This window comes from Vombatus ursinus, unplaced genomic scaffold, assembly GCF_900497805.2.
Source record: "Vombatus ursinus unplaced genomic scaffold, bare-nosed wombat genome assembly UNPS02014790.1, whole genome shotgun sequence".
NCBI lineage: Eukaryota > Metazoa > Chordata > Mammalia > Diprotodontia > Vombatidae > Vombatus > Vombatus ursinus.
In genome coordinates, this window is record NW_020954568.1 from 1535484 (window position 1) to 1557819 (window position 22336).

General features: G+C 54.9%; 1 protein-coding gene across 3 annotated transcripts in view; it reads right to left on the minus strand.

Moving 5' to 3' along the window:
* Positions 1-22336, minus strand: part of OSBPL5 (oxysterol binding protein like 5) — a 112361-nt gene that overhangs the window by 37545 nt on the left and 52480 nt on the right. For 2 of the 3 annotated variants that reach the window (XM_027868712.1, XM_027868714.1), the window contains 3 exons: positions 3558-3714; positions 2504-2589; positions 32-115 (listed from right to left, as the gene is read on the minus strand). In XM_027868712.1, coding sequence (XP_027724513.1) covers positions 32-115; positions 2504-2589; positions 3558-3693 — 306 coding nt within the window. In that variant the 5' untranslated portion in view covers positions 3694-3714. Of the gene's footprint in view, positions 1-31; positions 116-2503; positions 2590-3557; positions 3715-4147; positions 4167-22336 lie in introns of those variants that run through there. The other variant, XM_027868713.1, reaches the window with a different exon arrangement.

Sequence of the window (22336 nt, forward strand, 5' to 3'; positions counted from 1 at the left end):
CTCCCCCACAAAGCCGCAAGGCCTCCCTCACCTTGAGTGTCTCTTTCTTGGTGACTTTGGCCGTGGGCGACAAAGACTCTCTATCGGATCCATTGCAAAGCCTGTAGTCGTTATTCTGTGTAAAAAGGGGGGACACAGAGAGAGGTCAGCCGCGGCATGGCCGCTGCCTCTCTTGGCCCGAGGGCTCGCCGGGCTTTCTCGTGGGTCTGGGGTTCCGGGGCCCTCCGTCGGAGGAGGCGGCCTCTGCCGTGGGATGGGCGCGGACACGCTCGGTCCCATGAGCTGCCCTCATCCTCACAGCTGCCCACGCAGCCTTTGTCCCTGGCTCCAACACCGCTTCTTGGCGGTGGCCAGGATTTCTCAGAGGACGGGAACAGGGCACAGAATGCGTTTCTCATGCTGGGCTCAGTGCTTGTTCTCCCATGGGATTCAACATTCCCTGGGCAGAGAGTGCCTGAAGAATCACAGCACCTCAGGGCTAGAAGGGGCCACTCCTTACCCAGGGGAGGAATTTCCTTTAGAGGATGCCTGATTATTCGGCCTCTGCTTGAGTGCTCCCCATGACAGGGAGCTCACTATACATAGCAGCACAGCCGTGCTACTTGACCGTTAGCAAGTTCCTGCTATCCTTTTATACCAAAGGACTCCATGGAGCAGGCAGCTCGTCTCCTGCCCCTCCCACAGCCCCTCTGCCTTCCCCTCCCTGCCCCCACTCTCTTCTTCGCTTTCTCTGGCCGCCACATCATGCCAGCTCTGTCCCAATCAGTCTCTGCAACAGAGCCCTCTTTGCGTCCCATCTGTGGAGGATCCAACCCAGGGATCAGGATTTCCTGTCCCACTTCATGTGCGCTCACACACACACACACACACACACACACACAGCAGCTCCATCTGGGGACACTTATTCATCACCCACTGGTCCTTGGGCCAGGTGCTGTGGGGGAAGGAGGAGGGAGGAGGGAGGCCACAGGCCCCAAGACACCTGGGAGCTCTCAGCTGGCTGGCCATGACACACTCATGACATAGACACAGGAGCAGCATCGGGGGTGACCCAGTGCCAGGCTGTGGGCTGAAGCTCCCAGCTCTGGAGGAGGCTGGAGACAAGCAAACAGATGCTGAAAATCATGACTAGCGATGCCAGGCTCCCGAGACACAGCCCGACACCGGGCAGGCCGTGTGTCGGTGAACCCCGGCTCAGGTGGGTAGGGACAGAGAGGAGGAGAAGATGCAGGTCTGCGGGAGAGGCAGGGGCCCCCCATGGCCTCAGCTGGCTGCTGCAGAAGCTGTCCAGCCTCAGCTTCAGGGCCGAACCGTGGCCTGCCCGAAGGGGCAGTCGGGAGGGAAAGTCCTCCTCAGTGTCTGGGCAGCAGGGCCTGGAGGGCATGGATGGAGGGAGGACAGCTCCTGATTCCTCCTGCAGTGGGGGCCAGCTCAGAACGGGACTGAACGTCCTGTCTGAACCCAGAGCTTGCACTCAACAAAACCATCCCCTCTCCCCAGACTTGCTGATGGGGAAGGTGGGAGCTTTGCCTCTCACGTCCTGTCCTCGGAGGGGTGCCTCAGGCCACATGAGGTGGCCCCTCCCAGCTCTCCCATTCCCTGTTCCATATTTTAAGGTCATGTCCAGCCCTGGCTTTCCAGGTTTTACGGCCCCTCCCAGTTCTGATGTTCCATGTTCTCTGGTCCCTCCTAGTTGTGACCCGAATTCTATGTTCTGCGTCCTAAGGTCCCTCCCACCTCTGACATTCCATGTTCTAAGGTCCCTTCCAGATCGGACAGTTCGTGTTCCAGGCTCTAAAGGCAGGCTGTCTCTGCTCTGACATTCTCTAGTCTAGAGTTTTGCCCAAGGCCCCTCCCAGCTCTGATATTCTGTGCGTTGTCCCCTACCTCACCTAAAGACAGTCGCTAAGGAGCTAGAGGCAGTGCTGACTCAGGAGAAGACGAGTCACGAGCTATGTTGAATTGCTGGGTTCCAGGGCCCCTGGATTCTCTGTCTAGAGTTGGCAGGTGCATCAGAGACCTGGGGCCCAGGGGAAGGAAGTTCTCAAAATGCTTCACAGCACCAGAGCTCAGAGGCACTTCTTGGAAGCCCCGTGAGCCAGGCGGGGCCAGGAGCGTCATCCCCTGACTTGCTCAGACTACCTGGGAAAGCTGTGAAAAGGTGAGGGCCAGAATCCAGGTGTCTCGGCTCCCAGGTCCGGCTTCCGTTCTACCTCCTACCTCACCTCTTTGGGCAAGTGGTGGAGTCTAGTTAGGTGGCAGGGGACAAGCTTGTCTCAGCCCTCCCCCCTGCCCCCCGAAGGCTGCCTGCCATTCTCTCCAGACCAAGAAAGTCTGAAGGTTCCGTCTCCCCTTCCCTGCAGCCCTGTCCTTACTAAGCCAGGCCAACCCTGGCTGGCTGTGATCCTCCTCCCCCATCCACTGCTCCTTCTGCCCACGTTGGCCAGTCTTGGGTGAACTGTGGCCGCAGGCTAGGGGTGTCTCTGCAGAGCAGGTGGCTTACCTGCAGGGCTCTGGTCATGGACACAGGGGTCTGAGGCACTTCATCCTTCAACAGGGACACGCCGTTGCCGCCTTCCACGTCTTTGCCTGCAACAGAGCAGGAGGAAGTGACGGAGCTGGTGGCGGAGCTGGTGCCTCCGAGAGAGGAGGCCTCCCCCCCACCGCATCTCCTGGACAGACCTCCCCCCACCCCCCCTTTGCCAGGCAGGCACCCATACTGCCCATGGGCGGGGGCAGTGTTTAGAGGCAGGTTTGGGCACTGGGGGTGGAGCCGGGAGCGGCATTGCCTCTGGCCTTGAGCCCCTCTGATTCTCATCCCGTCATTGCTGCTGCTGCCCTTCATCTATGTTCCAAGAGCCAGCTTTGTTAGCCCTATGTGAAGAGCAGGAAACTGAGGCTCCAGGAGGTTGGGGATCTGCCGACAGCTATGAAGCATGGGAGGCAGGATTTGAATCCAAGTCCCCCTGACTCTGCACCTGGGGTCTTCTCTGCTGACCCACACCGTTGCTCTCGGGCGTCAGCGATGGGGGACGTGGGCAGCAGGGCATTACTCTTGGCTTTCACTTCCTCATTTACAGCTTGGTCTGACTCAGTGCATCATTTAAAGGCAGAGGGGAGGTGTGTGTGTGTGTCCGTGTGTGTGCACAGGCTCACGCACATGCGTACACATGTGTGAACATGTGGAGGGGATGACAAAAGGAGGGAAGGAAGCTGCCCCAGTGGCTGGGGCTCCACAGAATTAGGGAGGCCTAAGTTTGAATTCCAGTTCAGAGAAGATATAAACTGTGTGACCTTGGGCAAATCACTTCCTCCTATCTGTGTCTCAGGTCCCCTAATCAGTAAAATGAGGGGGGAAGACTTGATGGCGGGCAACACTTTCATCTCTGTGAGGTTTGTGAACCTCCATGCCTTTGTCCATGGACGTGCGTGGACTGGCATCACAACTGGAGGTCTCTGGCCCTTCGTCCTCCCCCCTCACCCGGCCGGTCATGTGGCTGCATCTTCCTGTTCTCCCCAGGGATGATGCTGTGCTTGCCTTCCCGGCTAGGACTGACCTGGGCTGAGAGGGTAGATCTCATGGTCTCCGCTGAAGAAGAGGTTCCTGGTCAGTTTCCGAGGGTCAATTTTCTGAGGAGTGGAGGAAGGTGGACAGAGGGAAAACCTGCGCCGGAGGAAGTTCTCTTCCTTCATGGCGTGAGCTGTGGGGGTTCTCTGAAAGGAAGCAACAACACAGCGGTTCATCCCAAGTGTGGGCAAAGCCGAGGAAGCCAAGACATTTCTGCGCTTCCTGAATCCAAGCCCCCAGAACCCTCACATGGCCAGAAAGAGCTTGGGCTCCCCATGGTGGGAGAAAGAGAAAGGGCAAGGCTTCGAGCTGCTCTTAGGGGTGGGCTCCAAAAAGCTCCTCCCAGCTTGGAGCACAACCCCGCCCCCCCATTCCCCCCACCCCCACCCCTTCTCCATCTCTAGGTCTGGAGAGCTGGGATTTGTGCTCCCGACAGCCGCCTCGGAGGCCCCGAAAGACTTGGAGATGCCTTTTGGATCCAAGCAATCTCTGATTTGCTACAGGAGCCTTGAACTATATGGGTCTTTATTGTACTTTTAGTGTTTCCCCAAATCGGCATGTAGAAAGCCACATAATAACCTCAGAATAGCCTGTATCCCTGACCGTGGCAGGATGCTCTCTTGCAGAGAGCAAGTCAGCTTCATGGCCATTGTGGGGCCCCAAAGCACCAGGATAAGAGGTAAACTGGAAGATAGAAGATTACATGTGATATAAACCAGAGAAAGAGAGAGATTATAAGAGAAGATCTAAACCAGAGAAAAGCCCTCTCTGGCCAGATGCATGCGCAGAGAAGGTGAGCTCTGGGACCTGGCCCAGCAAGCCTCTCCCTGTGCGTGTTGGCTGGATTTCATGGTCCCTGCCTCTACCAAAGTGCTAAAAAGGCTGGATATACTTCAGTGGCCCTTTTGGGAGAAGGCACAGAGAATCGATATGTGGAGGTAAGAGCCGGTCTCATGTAGCTGCTTGTGGCCATCTCAGAGGCCCCTCTAGCTCCACAGGTGACTACTTACCTTCCTGTCTCGGCTTGGCCCTCCTCCTGCCTCTCACCAGTCACCCAGGCCCCCTTCCTGCCCTCTGCCCTCAGGCTTCTCTTTCCTTCATGCCCCATATCCCTGAGTCCCATGGATTCTAGCCCTAAGATGTATCACAATCAACAATCCATCAATAAACACTTATTAAGTGCCTACTGTGTGCCAGGCACTGGGTCTCTCATTCACTTTCTCCTTCTCGTTCCCCACCATCCCCACCTGAATCCAGGCCTCCCTGCCTCAGTGACCCCTCCTGCTCAGTCGGTCTGAACTGGTGGATTCATCTGTATTGACTAATGTATTAAACCCCTACTAGTGCAATGTGGTGTGTTCTACAGTAGGGGAGAAGCCAGTATAAAGAAGGCAAAGTCCCTGCCCTTGAGCTGCTGGAGGGACAGAGGACTGAAGGGAAAGAAGATGGAAGGATGGATAAAGAGACCGAGGGAGGGCTCTGACTGGATCTGCCTCTTCATTATGAGAGCAGTAACAGAAGCTGAGGGCCTGGGCTGAGCAGATATTCCTGGCCAGCTTTACCTCTGGGCCTTGAAGGGCAAGCAGACATTTGATATAGTGGCTTGTTTATCACATGGGCCCCATGAGGCTCTGAGGGGTGAGGGCTAGAACCAGAGAAAATCCCCTCACCCCAAAAGACCCCAGGCTCTTTCCATCTGGCAAGGCAGGAATCCTCAGTACTCTATACTGTCTTTGGGATGATGGTGTTAACCACTCAGCCCATGATGTGAGCTCCTCTCTTGGGCTGTGGTGGGGAAAACCCTGTGGGGCATGAGAAGTCAGGAGACCTCACTCTAGGCTGGACCTAGTTCTGTAACCACTGGGCTACCACATCCTCTCACCAGGCCTTGGTTTCCCCATCTGTAAAAGGAGAGGCTTGGATAAGAGTATCTCAGAAGCCCCTTCTAGCTTTGACATTCTATGCACCACACCTGCACTTTGTGCCATGTTTTCCAAAGTGCCCTTACATGAATTCTTTCATTTTATTGTTATTTCCATTTAACAGATGAGTAAATTGGGGCCCTCTGGGGGAGGACCTTTGGCTAAGGCAGAGACCAATAGGCTTAATTTAATGGGAAAAAAAAATCCTACACTTGGGCTTAAAAAGTCAGCTCCAGGGGCAGCTGAGTGGCACAGTTTGCCGGCCCTGAAGTCAGGAGGACCTGAGCTCAAATCCGGCCTCAGACCAAACACTTGACACTTACTAGCTGTGTGACCCCAGGCAAGTCACTTAACCCCAATTGCCTAAAAATAAAAAAAAAAAAGTGAGCTCCACCAGTTCAGGATGGAGGTAGTGAGGCAACAGTTCTGATAAAAAAAAGGTGTGGGGGTTTCAGGGACTGTCCAGTCCAACAGAATCAACAGCAGGGCAATAGAGCAGCCAAAAAAACAACATGGCAGCTCAAAAACCTATGGGAGCTTAGGCTGATGCATGTCCAGGAAGGGCAGGGACAATTCCTCTGCCCTGGGCAGGCCACAGCTGGACAGCTGGGTCCAGCTCTTGGGGTCTTTCTAGGAAGGGCATTGATGAGCTGAAGACCATCCAGAGGAGGGAGATGAGGGTGGGGAAGGACTCTGAGTCTGTGCCATAAGACTCAGGGAAGGGAGCTGGGAGTGTTTCACCTGGAGAAGAGAAAGCTAAGGGTGAGTCGTGGTGGCTAGATATCTGAAGGACTGGCATGTCGCCCAAGAGGGTGGGGCGAGGTGGGGTGGGGGAGGGAATGACAGAGAAGCAGATTTTGGTTGAATGTAGGGACCGACATCCTAACAGTGGGAGTGAGCTGTGCCCAGATGAACTGGGCTGCCTCAGGTGGGCTCATGGGAGGGCCTCTGGCAGAGAATGGGCATCCATTTGTTGGGCAGAACATGGGTGGACTCTTGTTCAGGCATGGGGGGTGACCAGCAGGCCCGTGGGCTCCCTTCAGCTTCCCCGGCATTTGGAGACTGAATCTCCTCATTGCTTGTGTGGCTAACGTGATCGAGGGCTGATAGGTCCAGACACGCACACACATTGAAGGGTGACCCTGTGCATGGGGTGAAGCCAGGAATTGGTCCAAGTCTGGGGCCTAGGCTTGCTTAGCCTCTTCCAGGTCTGTCTGTCTGCTTGCCCTGCAGGGCTTATCCGCTGAGCCGGGCCAGGAATCTCTTGGCTCCCCATTTAACCAGGCTCTGGGAGGCCAACCTGACTTCCTACCTCTTTGTGACATTATCCCTTCCACTGCTGGGCAAGCTCCTTTGTGAGCAGCTGCTTTGTGACACTCTGGTCTCACCTGCTGTCATGCCTCTCTCCTCTTACCTGGGACTGCAGCCCAGCAGCTACTGGGAAAGGAAGGTGTTATGAGGAAGGGCTCCCTTCTGAAGGGCACGTGGTTAGAATCTACTCCTCTCTGTCACGGAGGGAGGCCAGGGCAGAGAGGGTCCCTGCTCTGAGGCAGCTCCGCGCCCCGCCCCCGGGCTCTGTCTGACAGGTGATACTGTCTGCTCTCAGAGGTGGGATAAAGAGGCTGGACAGCTCCCTGGTTTTAAGCTGGGACGCACCACAGCTGCAGTATCAGGTTGGAAGTATAATCCCCAGAATGTGGAGCATTTTCAAATGTAATTACCAAGTACCTTCCCAAATTAAAGCGCATCGGGGGATTTCCACTGCAGATAATGGAGAGTGGACTCTTTCCTTCAACAGTCTGACTGAAAACCCCAGTTTTGAGAAGTGGTGGGGCTCCCTGTAAGCACCCTGAGGAAGGGACAAGTAGGACCAGCCCCGGATGTGGGGTCAGAGAACATGGGTCCAAACCCTGGCTCAGCTACTTTTTAATGTGTGGCCCTAGAGAAGTCATTTCCTCTCTTCGGGCAAGGGAATTGGACTAAGATGGTTTCTGAGGATCTAAACCCCATGAGATGTCTCCATTCCCACCATGGCATGGCTCTTTCTCTAGTGCCTTGCATGGAGAAGGTCCTCAAATACTTTAGAGAGGAATGGAGGGAAGGATAAAGGTATGAAAGAATGGAGGGGGCCAGGAAGGGAAGAAGGAAGGAAGGAAAGAAAAAAAGGAAGAAGGGAGCAAGGGAAGAAAGAAGGAAAGGAAAAAGGGGGACCATGATGGCAAAAACTAAGCATACCTGCAGCCCAGTCTGGATGCAGAAGTGACTGAAGCTGGCTAACCCAGGCTCCTCTCTGGTCACAGACAAGGCAGCATTTGACCTATAGCCTTCTTCAAAGTTGGGGACTGGGCCCTTTTGGCCCCCTCTGCTTGCCCCTCGATCATATTTTGTCCAGGTCCCATCTCTCTTTCTCCAACTCTGGACCAATCCAAAGGGAAAAGGGTATCGAGGTCATAATGAGTCCCAGAGACAGGGCTACCCCCTTGGGGCTTGTGGTTCAAAGGGGCTGAGGCCAAGCAAGGAAACCTGAGTTCTAGTTCTGGCTGTGGGGGTGACAATCTGTGGGACCTTGGGCGGGTCACCTTCTCTCTCTGGGTTTGCTTTCCTGTTGGACCCAGACTATGGCCTCCCAGGGCCCTTCCAGCCCTGCTATCCTGAGGTCCTAAGAGGTAAGGGATGTGCCCCAGGGATGAGCTCAGGGAGCTCAGAAGTCAGGTATGGGGAGGCCTGGGGCAGAACAGGGTTTGAGGAAGGATAAGGGGCAAAGGCAGTGAACTCAGAGACAGCCAAGAAGGGTGTGAGGTGGACAGGACAGAAGGAGAGGAGAGCAGAAGGGGGCTGGGGCTGAGGTCAGACATGGGCGAGCCAGGAAACGAAGGTGGGAAATGGAGGAAGAAATCAGAGAGGCCAGGAGGGAGCCTGGTGAAGGGGTGTGTGTGTGTGTGTGTGTGTGTGTGTGTGCATGCCATGCCCACCTCAGAAGTCTGGAGCTGCCTGGGTGCAGTCAGAACTGCCATCAGGCCCTCTGCTTGACTCTAGTGAGCGTGGCCCTGGCGCCCTTATTAGCCACCCCCTGCGGGTGGGGACGGGTCCATCAGATTCTTTTGGCCGGGGCAATGAGTGGAGTGCTTGGCCCTGAAGGACGAGGAGGACGGGCAGAACGGCCCTGGAGGGCAGATGAGGCAGGATTGAGGGGCGAGAAGCTGCCCAAGATGGACGTTGTCCAAAGCAGAGATTTGCTGCCGATCACCTCACCTGTCTATGGGCCCACCCAACATGGAGGGGAGCCCCCCAAGCACTAGGGCTGCCCGTTCCTCGCTCCCAGGCCTAGGGGCCTTCAGCCTCGTCATCCCTCACCTTTTCTTCTGGCCTTGTGGGTGAGACGGGCCAACAGCCTGTGGACCTTTGGGCCACCTCCCCACCCTGCTTGAGCCCCCGCATGCTCAGCTTTCGGACCCCTCCTACTTCTACGGTGCTCCCCTCACATCAGCTCAGTGAGGTCCTGAGCGCTGTTAATGTTCTTATGATACACTTCGCAGATGAGGAAACAGAGGCCACTGCCACCATATATATATATACTATACATATGTATATGTATGGAGAGAGAGAAGCGAAAAGGGCGGCTGACAAAATTACACCGTCACGAACCCTATATTAAATTTAATAAGCTATTAGCCAACGTGCCCTGTTTGTGCCTCCTCCTGACATTTGCCCCTTGCTCCCATCCCGTCATTCACTCATTCCTCATGCTCCTGCCTCCATGTCACAGTCATGGGCATGCTGGGGCTCTCCACAGGGGGCCACACTGAGGGCCCTGGATTCAGGGACTTAAACTGCTCTGGGCCTGATGCCAGGAGCAGAGAAAGTATGAAGGGGAGGAAGAGGAGGAGGAGGAGGAGGAGGACGGGGAGGGGGAGGATAACTATTAGGGACAGGGCCAAAGAGAGAGTTTTCCTGGAATCTGAGTTTCCTGGCTGAGAGATCACTTTCCTTTCTCTCTGGGGACGGCAGATACGGTCCAGCTGTTTCCTGAAAAAGCTCCCTGGGCCAGCCAGATTCCCTCCTTTCTTCCCTCCCCTCTGCAGGATCTATAATATTCTGGTCCTTTCTCCCCAGCGGCTGTCCCCGTGCCCCTGTGGCACTCAGAGCTAGCGTCTGGGCATGCGTGGGCCCACCCCGGGACCCCAGGGCGCTTTCTGGGCAGTACCAGAGCCAGGATGGGCCTCAGGCGGGTTCTTGGTGCTGGCTGGCTGGTCAGAGCCTGCCCTGAGATCCCTGATCAACCTCTTAGCAGTTGCGGGGCGGGGGAGCCAGGAGCCACCTCACTAGTCTCCACACCCAAATGAGATGCCTACAACAGGGATACCATTTGAATCTTAGGGCTACTAACACATAGTAGGTAGACGGGGGTTAAGTGACTCATCACACAGGGAGTATCTGTGTTTAGATTTGAATTTGGGTCCAGCGACTACAGGCCCACTGCTCTGTGGCACCCCCTAGCCACCTCTTATTCCACTGCCGATTCATACAGGCCCTGCAACCCACTCCCCTCCCCATCAAGTTTAGAGACAAATTGAAAAGCGGATTTTTTTTTTGCGAGGCAATTGGGGCTAAGTGACTTGCCCAGAGTCACACAGCTAGGAAGTGTTTGGTCGGATTTGAACTCAGGTCCTGCTGACTCCAGGGCCGGCGCTCTATCCACTGCACCACCTAACTGCCCCCTAAAAGGCAGATATTTTGAACCCCGGCCAGGCTTTGCATTTCTTCTGATTCAGCCCGGCAGGGGAGTCTGTCAAGGTCTCTGGGAATCCTGAGTCCATATCTCCTGGGTTAGCTCCCCTCCCTCCCCTCCAGTTCTCTGTTGTTTTCAAGTTTGTTCAGCTTGAGCCGGATGTTTTTATCCAAGCCATTCATTTAAAAAGAATTAAAGAACCCAAGGGCCAGGACTTAATTCAGATGTTTTTCCCTCTAATGAGCTGAAAGCTGCCTTTTCCTAACTTCTGGGAAGTTCCTTCCTCATTCATTCTTTGCTTTTTATGCGTAGGGCCTTCCAGGAGATACAAAAGCTTCTTAAGAGGAAACATCTTCCCTCCGGGAACTCCCAGTCTAGCTGGGGGAACAGATACCCATCAATCAATCAATCAATACAGATAATCATAGTGTCCCTAGAAAAATGTCTCCAAGTTGCAAAGTGCTGGGTGAGGTTTGAGGGGTGCAGGAGGTGGTGTAAGAGGGGGAGGGGAGATACCAGGCACCGGCTAGAGGGCGAGCAAAGGTTTGGAGGTGGGAATGCTGGTGTTTGCCTGACCCAAAGTGCCTGGAAGGGAGGAAGAGGAGAGGAGGCCAGGAAGGATATTTACATTTCAAGACTGAATTAAGAGACTGCCAAGACCTGCCGGGGGCAGACCTCCCCTGTATCCTAACATAAGGGTGAGTGGTCCTCTCATTTTTGATTCTCCTCTCTCCCTCCCCACCCATGACCTACTGACTCTACCCTCACATCTCTCCTCTTCCTCCGCTCACAAGGTCACCTCTCCCCTACACTAGTGCAGCAGCTGCCTCACTGACTTCCCTCCCCTCTCCAGTCCACTCCATCTAATAGACAGATAGCTCCCTTAATTTCTTGGCCCCAGACTCATCCGTCAGTCAGTCAGTCAGTCAATAAACATTAGGCACCTACTACGTGCCAGGCATTGTGCTGAGTGCTGGGGGTACAAAAGGAGGCAAAAGACAGTCCCTGCCTTTAAGGAGCTCATGGTCAAATGGCGAAGATCAGCTCATCCTGGTGCGTCTGACCTCCTGGGCCCTGCCCCAGCTCAAGCCTGCTAATCCCAGCTACCATTTTACCCGAGCCTCCTCTGCAAAGTGCTTTGCCATAGTCAATCAGCACTTATTAAGTCCCTGCTATATGCCAGGCACTATGCTAAGTGCTGGGGATACAAATAGAAAAAAAAGACAGTCCCTGCCCTCCAAGAGCTTCCAATCGAATAGAAGAAGAGGCTGCAGAGTGGTGTGGGGGTGGGCTGCCCAGAGCAGTGTAGGGAGCAGGGGAGAAGGCGGAGGTGCAGAGCCAGGCTCCCTCCTTCAGCCGAGGTTTGGGAGTGATGAGGCAGAGGACCGAGGCTTATGACAGGGATTTACCTCATTTGATCCTATAATGCCTCCATCAATGCCATTATTGTCCCCATTTCACAGGTGTGGGAACTATGGTCTTGAGCTGTTAAATGACTTGGGCAGAGTCACCCAACTGGGACCTCTCAGTACTTAGCCGGACCCAAAGTAGGTGTTTAGTGAATGTTTATTGACTGCCAGCCTGCATGACTGACTCCCTGGCCCTTCTTGGGAAGGCACTGGTCTCTCCCTCGCTTGGTGACTGGGCCAGTGGCTCAGCCTTGGCACATGCCCTGGGGCAAGTGCGTGTATCTACCTGGGCACCTTGATCCCATTTCTAAGGCTGGGACAAGGTCAGTTGCTGAGGATAATGAAGGGTGGGAGGGTGCCTGTAACTAGTGGGGGGCTTCATAAAAGCCCACCACAGAGTGAGAAACACTGATGAGAAGGGATGGAGTGGGTTGGCTCAAGATGCCAAGATTTCATGAACAGAATCCAGTATCTTTCTCTGGCGGTGGTCCCGAGACACCTCCCACATCCTGGAAGTGTTCGGCAAAGCTAATGAGAGAAAACAGAAAAAAGTGGATGTGCTGCCTGGGGGTGGGAGGGAGGGGAGGAAAGGAGGAGAAAAACCCTGCCCATCAGCCCTTGGCTCTGGATGTCCCATCAGGCTCCATCCCCCAATGCCACCTCGGACCCAGTCCGAATGCAACCACACAGCGTGGAAAGAACAGCGCATCTCTCTATGGAATCTTGGCCACGAGGGGGACACCCAGCCTTGGCTGGAGCCTTCCCGTGATGGGGAGCTCGCCCCGTCTGAGGCGGCCCACCCCGCTTTGTGGAGAGTCCTCGCTGTTAGGAAGTTCTTACATGGGGCCAGAATCAGCTTTTCCAACATCCTTCCACTGCTCTGGGGCCAAGGAGAACAAGCCTCATAGAGAGTTGTGCAGACGGTGAGGAGCAGAGCTGGATTTAGAACCCAGGTGTCCTGGGTCCCAGGCCTGTATACCATGCCGCCCAAGGCTTATCCATCCTCGATGGCATCTGGTCCACTCACCAGCTGACGCATCAATCCCCTTGTTTACTTGCTGAGGGGGCCAATCCCAGGCAGCAAATGCCTCTCCCAGGAATAATCAGAGTAGACAACCAGGGGGAGGCTGAGACTCATGGGACAGATGCTCTATCACAAAGGAGATATGACCATCCCAGGTCAGACCAGGATCCCAGGGCTAGCAAAATTCTGTCCCTTCCTTTGGGTGACACAGGGAACAGAAGCTCAGAGGTTCCTCGGGTGGGTAGGTGGGTGAAAGCTGCTACTGGAGGCTCTCAGATGGCCCCTTCCATCGAGGATGGATCCTGATTTCCTTTTCTGAGATTCCACAGTTTGAAGACAGGAAAGGACTTGTCCATGGTCATACTAGTACGTGGCAGGGACTGAATTAGAACCCAGAACCCCTGGTGTCTAAATCTAGAGCTCTTTCCTCAGCACCACTGTCAGGAGGAAAGGACTCCATTTCCCAGGATGCCTGTGCTCAGAATCCAAGCGCTCACTGCAAGAGAACAAGGTTGCCATTTTCCCAGAGCCTAAGAAGGTCCTGAGCTACTTCATGCAGTGCTTTCCTCCCCCACCACGAGGAGGAGAGCCTTCCTTTCATCTGTAATGGGGAACAATAATAACACCTTCCCTTGCCCCCAGCCCCAGGGCACATTATGAAACGAGGCTGTGTCTGTGAGCCCAATTTTGTGAGAAGACATGTAGGGTGCTAATATGTTATTAACTATTTTTATGCCTGAAACCTATCATTGCGACAAAGGGGAAAATATGGGAAACAAAAAGTCCAACTCCAGCCCTGCCCCACCGGCAGACGGGTCTGTGAACTAGAAGGTGGGACACCAGCCGAGAAATCTGGTCCCTGATCTGGAATGAGTAGCTCCTGCCGCCACATCCTTAATATGGTGGTCAAGCTGGGTAGGAAAACACAAGGAAGCTGTCAGGAATGATAAGGAGTCACTAGAGAGGTCCTCAGAGCCATATGCTTATAAGGGCCAGAGAAAACTTGGAAACTATCTAGTCTATCCCTCTCAGATAGGGAAACTGAGGCCCAGAGAGGCAAAAGACCTGGGTCAGTGGTAGAACCAAGACTGGAATCCAGGCCTTCTGACTCTGCCGCAGAGGAGGCGGAGTAGCATCCTGGCTGCCCAATGTGACTGTTCTCTGGTGGTCCTCCTTGGGAAGAAGGCCCAGCACACACGAGCCCCCAGACCTCCTGGCCTTCCCAGGTCCATCCGTTGTCCTCACGGGAGCACTGGAACGGGGTCAGCCTGGCACCCAGCAGGTGTTTAATAAGCACTTCTTGTCCCGAGGGCCCCCGCCTCCACACAGGCTCCCAGACTGGGCCAGCTCGCCTCTGTTCTGCCCTTCTCAGCCCTGTGATGATGTCCACAAGCCTTGCTGGGCCTTGTCTCTCCAGGGGAGGAGGGCTGCGGGCTGAGGTGCCTGCCAGATTCCCCACTGGCCCCTGTCCCAAATCATGGGACAGGCATAAGAGGATTGGAAGGGGAGGCTGAGAAGCCAGAGAGGACACCGGCTCTCCTGTCACTAGTGCTGCTCCCCAATCCAGCTTCAGCACACTTTGATTCCTGGCATGGAGAAGCCTTGTCCGGAGGGGACTCCGGGCCTGCCGGCAGAGGCTGCTGCTCCCACCTGGCTCTGTGGGGAGATGGGCAGAGGCCTGGCTAGGGGGGATGGGCTGACTGCCCACAGGATGTGGCCAGGAAGCAGCTGCTGGGGCTGGCTTCCAATGTGATGCCACCTGGCACAGTTAATGAAGCTACTAACCAAGAAGGAAGGTCCTGGCACCCTCCCCTTCCCCCACAAAGGTCCTAGGCTAAGCAGCCCCCTCCCTTCCCACCGGGAAGGTGTTCCTAGCCATGGGAGGGAAACAGCTTCTCCTCCACGTTCATTCCCATCTCTTCACCTGCTCCTCTCCCTTTCTGTCTCCCTCCCTCTCTCTGTCTCTTCTCTCTCTGCCTATGTTTCTGTCTCTTCCTCCCTTTCTTCCCCTCCATCTCTCTCCCCTTCCATGGCAATGACCAGAGATGCCACTACCAACCAGCAGAACAAATGAGAAGGTGCTGAGACTATTGACTGCTCCTCGGGGCCTTGAGGAATCTCGAGGAGCAAAGCCAGCCAAGCTCTTGGGGGGACCCGACGTGCCTGCCCGGGCTCAGACCCCTGGTCACTCCAGAAGTCCACTAGGAGTCCTCCCTGCCCCCAGCCAGGCTCAGACCCCTGGGTGCTCCCACTCTGCATGTGGATGACCTGACCGTCCTCCATGATGCCAGGAGGATTTCTATCTGATGAGGGCATGGCTGTGCCACCTAATGAGGGCATCCGCCACCCCTTAAGCACCAGCTCTATTCTAGGAACCGTGCGAGGCCCTGGTGCCTTCTCTCAGGGAGAGCCCCTTGACAGGAAAGCTCCTCCAGAATGCCCCAGCCTCAAGGGGGAGGGATCTCCAGTGCCAGGGGCCTTCCTTTCCACTCCAGAAAGCTTCTCCGCTTGCCAACAAGAAACCTGCCCCTTTGCCACCTCTGCCTCTCCTCGGTCTGCTCCCTGCGGCCTAACGTGTCCATTTCCTGCCGAGCAGCAGACGGCGCTAGGTCATCGACAGGGGATGAGGGGCTTCCAGGGGAGTACCCGGTCCTCCTGGTCCTGCAGACAGGGAGCTCCTGGTGATGGCCAAAGCCGAGGCAGCCCAAACGTAACGGGGGAAGAAGAGCGGACGTCCCTAATGAGGAAAGGGAGAAGTGATTGGATGTGGGCCTACGTTTAATTATCAGACACCCCCTGCCCTGTTCTACTAGGGAAATGCCCCTTGGGACTGTAAGCTCCCTGAGGTCAGGGATCATGTCTTCTTTCGGAGCTGAGCCCAGGGCTCTGCACCAGGGATGAGATCGAGAAAGACAGGATGGTTGACCGACTAGCTGAGGTTTCTGGTCTGAAGGGCCTCCTTTCCTGCTGCTTTCCTGAGGACCAGTTAGACATGCGATGGGATTTTCCTGGGAAGGGAGGAGGGAGCCTGTCCAGGTGGATACACCAGCCCTGCCCGCAGAGGCCGGACCGCATGACATCGATCTGTGTGTGAGCTGGAACAAGGGGAAGGCGTGAGCTGCTCCCCCAGCCCTGGGAAGCTGCTTCCTCCCAAAACACACGTTCTTGGCCACAGCAGAGCTTCTGTTTGTGTTTTCCTCTGACAGCCCATGGGACCGCAGCAGTTCTCCTCCTCGGGCCAGAGGTGAAGAGGGCAGGATCAGGCTCTGTGCTGTAATGACCGCAGGAGCTGGAGGTTGGGGCCCCCGGACATGACTGACTGCTGACCTCTTCTTTTTCAGGAAGGGAGACGAGACCCAGAGAGGGTCTGACCTTCAGGGCTTTGGATCCCAGTCCAGAACTCGGGCCGCTCCGCTGGGCCGCCTTCCCAGAGACCCCAGTGAGAGCATCGTGCCTCGTGCCCAGGCTGGGCCTGACCCCAGCAAGCCAGCCAGTGATCATGCGCTGCTGGTCAGCGGGTGGGGTGTACTGACGGTTCAGGGCAGGCCAGCCCACTCCTGGGAAGGCTCCAAGAACAACCCCCCTCCCTCCTGCTTGGGGATCTCTGCTGCACCCTGGGCTCGCTCACTTTGGCTGCAGCTCCCAGGGTGACTGAGGCCTCTGGGCGGGCCTGAGGTTCTCTCCTTCTCTCTCCTTTTCCCTTCTAGTGTTTAGAAACAAGATCCTCCGGAAACTCGGATGTGGCGGAAAGCTAGCCCAGCTCTGGGTTTGGTTCCAAGCCCAGCCCTCCGCCCTAGCCAGCCCACCCAGCACAGGGGCCACACTGGAAGGCCCGCCTCCCTCCTTTCCATTCCTCCAGGCCCCTCTGGTCTCCATCCCAGCTCACCAGCCACTTTCAGAAAGCCCCCTTCCTCCACGTGGGGGGGAAGCTCTTGAAGGGGGGAGGCAGCTAGCTCTCTGCCAAGCGCCTGACACCCGGGGGGACCCAAGGCAGGAAAACAGCCCTAATTTTCAAAGTGCTGGGAAAACTGTACCTCGTTAGCTAGAATGGTCATAATACCCGCGAGCCAGAGGAGTATCGCCAGCAATGGGACACCCCAGCTCCTCACTGCAGCCCCCACCGAGGAGGACCCCTCCCTCTGGAGGCAGCCCCTTCCATGGTGGCATGGGGCTCGTGGCTGGGAAGCTGTGCCCAGCATCTGGCCTAAATCTGGCCCGACCAGCTTCCAACATGGTCCTCCTGGTCCTGCAGACAGACCTCGGCCGGCGTTTGGTACTTAAAGCCTCTCCACCTGGTCAGGACCTGTTAGAGCTTGCTTTCCCCTGGCCCCTGGGCCATGGAGGAGGAAGTAGCCACCAAAAGAACCAGGGCCCACCTTGAGGCCCTCCCTGACCCGAATGGGCCCCCTTCCAGGAAGGCCTTGTGCCCCTGTGGAGGGCCCTGCTGTGGAGTGAGGGGTGGCAGAGAGGGAGGACACCTGGTCCAGGCCTCTCTGGCCCAGCCCGGCACTCCGGAGCTTCTGCTCAATGGCCTTCTACCTTCTCTAGCGTTATCTCCCAACTTCCCTTCACCCCCAAAGGGGCGGCAGTGCCAACGCTTCAGGCTGTCTGCTGTCATGACCTCAGCTTAGCCAGCTGCCTGCAGGTGCTCCTGGTGGGCATCCCCTCACTATGGGCCAGGGGCAAAGGCCACCATCTGCCTGGGAGAGTCTGGCCCTGGGGGGACAGGCGACGACCTGCAGATTCTGGGGCTCTGAGTCTCCCCACTTGTTCTAGAAACCAACTGAGCTTGTTCCCTTCCCAAATCCAGGCCTCAGCTGGCTCCTCTTCCAGCAGGGAGAGGACCAAAGTGCGGAGAGAACATGTCATCCACGCCCCACTTTTACAGACGCCTCAGGTGTCTGAGGCAGCAGACCCGTCCCTAGAACCCAGGGTGTGGGACTCCGAGTCCTAGGGAGCCCCCGGCCTCAAGTCTGGCCTTCGTTCTTTGAGCACCCACCGCCCCACCTGGTCCTCTCTCCAGGGGCCAGCCCCACCCTCCTGCTCAGGGATCTGTTTCTCAGGCTTCCGAGAGAAGGGCGCTGGCTGGTTGAGACACCAGGAGGCTTGAATGAAAAGCTCAGAGGCCTAGAGATCCCCAGCCCAGCCTCACCCTGTGGCATTCACATGCTTGCACAATTCCCTTGGCATTGGGAATGTTGTCAGGCCCCAAAATAACTTTCCTTGGAATGAGTGTGGATGCCCACATCCGCCAGCTCGCCCAGAACATGAAATAAGGAGGAGATTGTTAAGAAGGTCAGTCAGACCGAGCTGGGGGAGTGGTGGCCAAAGGCCAGCACTGCCCCCGGAGCCTAGTCAGCCTATGCTGGGCTGGGGGCTGCCAGGCGGCTGCAGGGCGTGGTTCAGCAGCAAGGCTGTGGGCGGGGTGATGCCACAGGTGCAGGGGCAGAGATGGATCTGTGCAGATGGGCCCACCTTGAGACCCCGGAGCAGAAGCCTGGAAGGAGAAGGGAGGAGGCTGGGCCCTGAAAAAAGGACCTCCTAAGGTTGCTGTGGCTCGCCAGTCTGGGAGGCTGGGACCCCGATTAGGAACGGCCCTGGGGATCCCCACCTGGGCTGACCAGTCCGCAAGGACGGAGCACCCTGCCTGTGTAGGGTCCTGCACTCTAAGGGCATGCCCATTCAATCATTCATTCAGACAATGATCTTTGCTGGTCAGGGCCCCGTTCTGAGCTCAGGAGAGAGCCTGGGCCTAGATAGGGTGGCCACTGAAGGGCCTGGGCGGCCTTGGTGGAACGGGCCGCCCTGAGAGGGGGTGGTGCCCACTCTGCAGAGGGCCTCTAGCTGAGCCTGGGTGAAGGGGTGGGGTGGCACACAGGGTTGCTGAGATTGCTTCTAAATCTTCAATTCTGCACTAAGACATCCACAGGGACCCTGGAATCCTTGATCTGGAGGCAGAAGGGCCCTTGGAGGCCAGAGGCCAACTGAGGCCCAGGGAAGTGAGGAGAGACAGGCTTGAAAGCCAGCACCCCTGCATCCAGAGCCATGTCTTTCTTTCTTTACCTGAACTAGGCTGATTTCTTATTACATAATATCATATATTCACTTAAATGCATCCAACAGTCATAACCAGTCTTGCAGTCCAAGGAAGAAGGCTGTGAATTCTTGGTCTTTGGGTGGTAGCCCTGGATTTGGAGTCAGGAAGACCTGAGTTCAAATTTGACCTCAGACATTGACTAGCTTGGTGACCCTGGGCAAGTCACGTACTCTCTGCCTCAATTGTCTCATCTGTAAAATGGAAATAATGATAGCATCTCCCTCCCAGGGGTGTTGTGAGGATCGTATAACACATTTGTAAAATGCTTTGCAGACCGTAAAACCCTACAAAACACTAGCTATTATCGTTATCGGCCCTGGCCGTCACATTGCAACGGGAAGGAGCCAGCAGGACATGGATTCCCTGTCCTAGCCCCATCTGACTTTTGCTGGGTCAAGGCCAGAACCCGTGGGTGTGAGACAGGGGGCCTGGTTGGACACAAACGCCCCTTCCAGGCCAGCGGAGGCTACCAGAGCCCTGAGAAGCTTGCCCAGGCCACATAGCAGAGAAGAGGCAAAGTAGGCAAGTCGGTCGACTTTGGCCCAGTCCAGGGCTGACCAGCTGGGGCCCATCCTGGTGAGCAAGCAGGACGACGACGGGTCTGGGAGTGCTGCCCTATGAGGAAAATCCAAAGGAGCAGCGGAGCTAAGGGCAGAACAGGTGCCCTCAAAGCCCTGAAGGCAGAGGAGACCTCTCCAGTGTCTCTGGAGGGGAGGATGAGGACTGTGGCAGTGGGTGGGGTGGGGAACAGGGAGTTAAAGGGGGGCTCCTTTGGCACAACAGGAAGCCAGACTGCCCAGGCCATCATGGAGTCACAGGAACTGTGGGGGTGGGAGGATAGGAGGAGCCTGGAGGCCTGTCCTCTTCCAGAACTATGGAAGAAGGGGTCTATGTGTTCCTGGAAGGGGTCAGGCAGGCCTGGTGGTCTGGGTGGGCTGGGAGGAGGGAGTGCGGGTGGGGCTGGACCTGGACCAATGTCTGCATCTTCTGGCGGTGGTTGTGACTGTGGGCTTGGGAAATGTCTACCCCAGAGGGGAGGAGGAACTGGTGAGTAGGGGGCCCCTTGGAATGTCTTGTAGATGCTTCAGAGACAAAAGGGCTTCCTGTGACCTCCATTTCATTGGACCAATGGGGCTCCAGAGAAGATAAGCCAAGAGGAAGCTCCTGATGCCTATGGGTGTGGACCAGTCATTGTGTTATGCTTAACTGTTCTTTGTTACAGAGCCTGGCTCCCTGGGGGGTGGTGGTGGGTGGGTGGGAATGCAGCACATTGAGAAACTGAGTGGAAAACAAAAGACATCCAGTCCCCCAACTGAGAAGTGGTCAAAAGACACGGACAGGCGGATTTCAGAGGAAGAAATTCACCCTCTCAACAGCCACACCAGAAAGGCTCCACATCACTAATGGTGGGAGAAATGCAAATGACAGCCACCCTGAGGTGCCACCTCACACCCATCAACTTGGTTAAGATGATGAAAAGAGAAAATGGCCTTTAGGGGGCATTGGGTGGCACAGTAGTCAGAATGTAGGGCTTAGAGTCAGGAAGACATGAGTTCAAATCCAGCCTCAGACACTTACTAGTTGCGTGGCCCTGGGCAAGTCCCTTAGTCCCTATTTACCTCAGTTTCCTCATCTGTAAAATGGGAATAATAATAGCACCTCCTTCCCAGAGTTATTGTGAAGGTCAAATGAGATGATAATTGTAAAGCACTTAGCACAGGGCCTGGTAGGTAGTAGGGGCTACATAAATGTTAGGTCTTATTAATGCTGGAGCGGCCAGAGCAAAGGCAGGGATTTGTTTGAATTCTTCCAAATTCTCCTCCAAACAATGTTAAAATAACACCTGAGAATGAGTTCGGTAGAACCAACAGAAGGATGGGGTGAATCAATTTTCCAGCCCAAGACACCCCAGAAGGTCAGCAGGAAAGATCTGTCTCACCAGGGTGAGAGTGGAACGCAGTCCAATGCAGGCCACAGCCCAGCGAGCCGGCGGCAGCCCTGGGGGTGATGGAATGGGGCAGAAGCAGCTTCCAGAGCTCTCACCCCACAGACGGGAAGGGGATCTGATAAGCGATCAGAAGGAGATTACAGATTGGGAGCAGGCTTCTGTTGCATTGCCCATTCTCGGTTCTGGGTCTCAGGCCCAGTGTGAGGGGGAGCACTGAGCACTAGCACACTAGATACCCCAGCAGCAGAGGAGAGGAGACCCTGGTCACAGGGCAGAATAGAGTGCTTGTGGTTACTTACAAACCAGAATGCAGGCCAGGAGAGGAGTGACCGCACCTCTCCTTAGATCACACCGTCTTGGAAGGACTGAAAACATACAGACCCCCAGAACTAACTCTGAAAGCAGCAGCATGAAAAACCTGAAGCTTGGAACAGTGGCCCCTCCATTCCAGAAGCACAGTCTAACTTTAACATGAAGTTAAAAATCAAGAAATAAGCTGGAAAAAATGAGCAAACAATAACGACAAAAAGGACCTGACCGTAGAAAGCTACTATGGTGACAGGGTAGATCAAAACACAAACTCAGAAGACAGCAATGTCAAAACAGCTGCATGCAAAACCTCAAAGAAAAATGTGAATTGGTCTCTGGCCCCTGAAAAGAATTTCTGGAAGAGGTCAAAAAGGAGTTTCAAAATCAAATAAGACAGGTAGAGGAGAAATTGAGAAAGGGAATGCAAGTGGTACAAGAAAATCATGAAAAAAGAGTCAACAGCTTGGTAAAGGAGGCACAAAAAAGGACTGAAGAAAATAATACCTTGAAAAACAGAAAAGGCCAAATGGTAAAAGAGGCACAAAAATCCACTGAAGAGAAGATGCCTTGAAAAGCAGAGTTGGCCACATGGACAAGGAGGTAGAAAAGCTCACTGAAGAAAATAATTCCTTAAAAATTAGAATTGGGCAAGAAATAATAAAACAAAATCAAAAGAATGAAAAAAATGGAAGAAAATGTGAAATATCTTGTAGGAAAAACAACTGACCTGGAAAATAGATCAAGGAGAGGTTATTTAAGAATTCCTGGATTACCTGAAAGTCACAACAAAAAAAGAGCCTAGACATCATATTTCAGGAAAATATCAATATGCCCTGATATCCTAGAACCAGAGGGTAAAATAGTAGTTGAAAGAATCCAACCAATCACCTCCTGAAAGAGATTCCAACATGAAACTCCCAGGAATATTATAGCCAAATTCCAAAAGTGCACAGAGCACCTGGCCCGAAGTCAGGAAGACTCATCTTTCCGAGTTCAAATCTGGCCTCAGACATTGACCAGTTGTATGACCCAGGGCAAGTAACTTCATCCTGTTTGCCTCAGTTTCCTCCTCTGTAAATTGAGCTGGGGAAGGAGATGGCCAACCACTCCAGTGTCTCTGCCAAGAAAACCCCAAATGGGGTCACAGAGAGTCAGACACGACTGAAAACACCTGAACAAGACCAGAAGCATATGGCAGAAGACAGTGGATTAGAGTCAACTCAACTGAACTCCCTCAACATTCCCCTTGAACAACTTTAAAGTCATACCTCAAATCAAATTTGGAGTTCAGGGGCCAACAGGGGTGGGGCATTATTCTGGCCTATGAAAG